Source organism: Bidens hawaiensis, unplaced genomic scaffold (genome assembly GCF_021521415.1).
Source record: "Bidens hawaiensis isolate Kalapana, Puna unplaced genomic scaffold, B.hawaiensis_p1.1 tig00008077_1, whole genome shotgun sequence".
Lineage (NCBI taxonomy): Eukaryota > Viridiplantae > Streptophyta > Magnoliopsida > Asterales > Asteraceae > Bidens > Bidens hawaiensis.
The window spans coordinates 1,284,316-1,287,793 of NW_027491570.1; the positions used below are offsets into that span (position 1 = coordinate 1,284,316).

General features: G+C 33.6%; 1 protein-coding gene across 4 annotated transcripts; it reads left to right on the forward strand.

Annotated features, from left to right (window-relative positions):
* Positions 1–314: 314 nt before the first annotated feature.
* On the forward strand, positions 315–2,712 carry LOC143636870 (uncharacterized). Of its 4 annotated transcripts, none has more exons than XM_077104354.1 (4): positions 315–452; positions 554–1,100; positions 1,179–1,232; positions 1,320–1,659. In XM_077104354.1, exons 2-4 carry the CDS (start codon positions 563–565, stop codon positions 1,574–1,576), a joined length of 849 nt encoding a protein of 282 aa, XP_076960469.1. In that variant the 5' UTR covers positions 315–452; positions 554–562; the 3' UTR covers positions 1,577–1,659. The 4 variants fall into 4 exon arrangements, with proteins under 4 accessions (XP_076960469.1, XP_076960470.1, XP_076960471.1 ...); XM_077104355.1 differs by having other exon boundaries at positions 319–448; XM_077104356.1 differs by adding an exon at positions 1,849–2,712 and having other exon boundaries at positions 343–1,100; positions 1,320–1,486.
* Positions 2,713–3,478: the final 766 nt, after the last annotated feature.

Below are 3,478 nucleotides of genomic sequence, written 5' to 3' on the forward strand. Positions count from 1 at the left end.
GCTTATGAATAAATAGCTCTCAAAAAAACTAATTTCATATAATATACCACCTAATTTCACCAACGACAAGCCACGTGTGTGTAAAAAATGGTCCACGTCAACATGAAAACTAATGGGGTTAGAGTCTGTTAAATTTAGAAGTGTCAGAGAAAAATAAAATATAACTGGAAGTAATGAATAACATTTCCATAGTTGAGAGTATTTTCGACTAAACGGTTAAAACAGAAAATAAAAAAAATCCAATAAACTATGAATTAACACAAACTTGCTAAAATTTATATCCCAAAATCAAGCATCTCTTTTCCTCCCTCCCGCCTAAACCATTCAATTTGAGATTTTTGGGGCAATCCAAAATCACCCACATAACATAACACAACCTAACCCTCTTCTCAATCAACCATTTCAACTTCCATACTTTCCAAATACAACTTGGCATCAGGATTAGTAAGTAAGTAAGTAAGTATCTATCTCACCACTCAATTAATCTCATTCTTTGTACAAATCTTGCTTCTATTTGATCATTCACCAGTTTGGCTTCCATTATTTATTACAGTTTCAAACCATGAATCGAGAATTGCCTCGATCTGCGTTAGGCGATGTTACAAATCAAGTTTCCAAAAGAGGGTTTTCGTTCATTTCAAATTCAGATGCTAAATCTGCGGTTGATTTCGACAAAGACGAAAGCTTTCGGTCTGCCAAAAAAGAATGTACAAGAGCAGATGATTCCCAGAAAGAAAACAATGCTACGGAGTGTGAAATCAAGGAAACATGCCCGCCAGGTGTTCGACAAAATGCCGCACCCACATCTTCGATTGTTGATGTTGTCAGCAACGCCGAATTGGCACACGCGATCCCCTTGGGTGAGAACGCTCCTGATGTGATTGTTGAAACTGAAGAAGATGAAAGAACTGATTTGGCGCTGGTTGATGGCAATGATGTGAGTCATGATAATTTGGATTCGAGCAAGGACGAGTATCTTGATTGCTCGAGATTTTTTGAGTCGCAAGAGTCAAAGTGTGGGTTAGAGAAGACGGGTGACGGTTTCTCTAGCGAGTGTATGGATATGATCAAAGCCTGTCCATGTTCTTTTTGCATGAAAGGTGGTTTTCTGACTTATATATTTAGTTTACATATGTAATTAAAACGAGTCTTATAAATTATAATGATTTGATTATCAGCTGCTTGCCTTTGGTCGGATCTGCACTATCAGGATATCAAAGGACGAATAGCTGGTGAGTCGGTGTGTTATGTGTAATTGGTTGATTTCAAGATTTTGTTTTTATTGTTTTTGTGTATTTGCTTTCTTATTATGTGTGTAGCAATAAAAAAGAGTCAGAAAGAGGCGACCATTTTGGTCAACCGAAACAGCAAGGATGCTGCAAGAAACTTTGAAAAAGTCTCAAACTTGGAATCGGATCTCATGGGTCGATGGAAGTCTCTTTTTGTTCATATGGAGGATATATTTATTCGTGAAGGAACCCAACTTGTAAGTCGACTCCTTTTTATAATTTCTTTTTCTTTGAGCATTACCACCAACAAGAACATAGTGGAAACTACTTTTATAATGTGCAGATGAGCTCATATATCAATTAAGTAGACTAAGAAAAGCTTATTCATGATATTAGATGAAAAAGTTTGTGAAAATATGGGATGTTAATAACAAAGAATGAATAAATTTTGCATAGAATCATGTTCTTAGTCAGACCACTTTCATGCTCCTTAATTTTAATCACGGTTTGATTATTAGTCAAAGTTTCAAAGTAAACTCCTTGCTCCTGTGTTTCAAAATCTAGATTTTATTTACCTCATATTTTTTGAACTTATAAAAGTCCGGTATGTTTATCACAGGAAGCAAGCTTATCTACATTGAAAGAAGTAATATATAATTGCAAGACTGATACAGAGAAGAACTAGCTCTCTTTTTTCTGAGTGGGCTGTGTTTCTGTAGCTAAGAATTTGAAACCCTAGGTTTAGTATTGGCTTTATTTGGTTGACTTTACCTATGTTTGTTGTTTTTAGATCTATAATCAGCTGTGTGACTTCCCTTGTTCCAAAATAAACATCTATGCGATTGTTTAGAATCTTTCTAATTTGCAAATGATATTTCTTATGTTACAATTTTATCAAACATATATCCGTGTACCTTCTATTGCCCCATATGTGAATTACATTTGTATGCTGTAATTTTGAAGTTAAAAGTAGATATTTGACTATTAAAGTCAATGTATATGCCAAAGAGAAGATCATATGTTGAGCAGGTCACGTAGGAAATATTATTATCTTATTTAATTTCACTATTGTTTACCCTTTTGCAAAAAGAGTTGAACTAAACTCACTAGTTGGATTATGATTTATGAATTAATAATTTAAATTGGCAAATTAACAGCTAAATGATTTCAAGGTTAATACAAGCTTTGACTTCTCTTAGCTCGGGATGGCATGAGACTAAAGATGGGATGCATTTTATGTTTATGAGTTTGAGAACCATAAGTTGATTAGCCTGCTTGGTCTAATAGACTAACACAATGGATCTAGTTTGTTGAGCTCATAATACCATAACTTATGTGATGCATAGTCCATAGATGTAGAGCTTTCTGTCTGGAGTGTACATGATCCGTGTCTTGTGCAATGTACACAACTTGTCTTCACAAAAATATTGGGAGATCAAGGGTTAGTCTTCAAAGTAGGATATGAGACGGAGGTGTTGATTGGGCACAATGGCCAAAACCTGTAGCTGATCTTAGTGTGTTCATAGTCTTAAGAGTGTTTAAAGAGTGGTTGATAGGAGATCATAGTATGTTCCAGGGTTGGTCATTGTGATCCTAGTTTGTTCTAGGATCAATATGCTGTTGTTATTCAATAGTTGTTCTGACTGATTATCCATCTTTATATCAAAATCTTAAAATTATTAAAAGCAAGAGAAGAATTAGTTAGAGCCATAGTGGTAACCTTTCAAATCCACAATCTAATTTGTTAAGAATTTTACAAAAGTGATCCAAGTGAAAAGTCGGTGGTAAATTTTCCAGATTGTAACAACAATGAAGGCGATGTGGTGATACATATCATATAGTGAAGTTGTGATATCTACTATCTTAGGGGAATGTTTGTACATAACTGATTTATAACATTTAGATAAATTTATAGTGATGAGCAACTACTTTTCAATTTTTTTTATGATTAATATAAAACCCAATTTTTGAAATAAAGATGACGTCAAGTAACAAGAAAATGATCTTTTAAGTTAACTAATTCTTTATATTGTTTTACCTAAAAAAGTGTTGAAAAGAATTTTATGTGAAAAAACAATTGCAATTGCTATTTGAAAAACTCATCTAGTACCTCATTAAGAGAATCTTCAGGGACAACAATATTTAATTACTTGCATAATGAGAATGATGACGAGCATAATAGATATGAAGAAATTTTTAAAAGAAAGAGGAATATATTTTAAGACCTCCTTGATGCTAAAAGAATGAGT

Bases quoted from the DNA above. Each gene is read 5' to 3' on its own strand.
- LOC143636870 (XM_077104354.1), top strand. From the start codon at position 563: ATGAATCGAGAATTGCCTCGATCTGCGTTAGGCGATGTTACAAATCAA. The intron at 1,101-1,178 runs GTGGTTTTCTGA...TTTGATTATCAG, and splicing joins ATGTTCTTTTTGCATGAAAG to CTGCTTGCCTTTGGTCGGAT. The intron at 1,233-1,319 runs GTGAGTCGGTGT...TTATGTGTGTAG, and splicing joins TATCAAAGGACGAATAGCTG to CAATAAAAAAGAGTCAGAAA.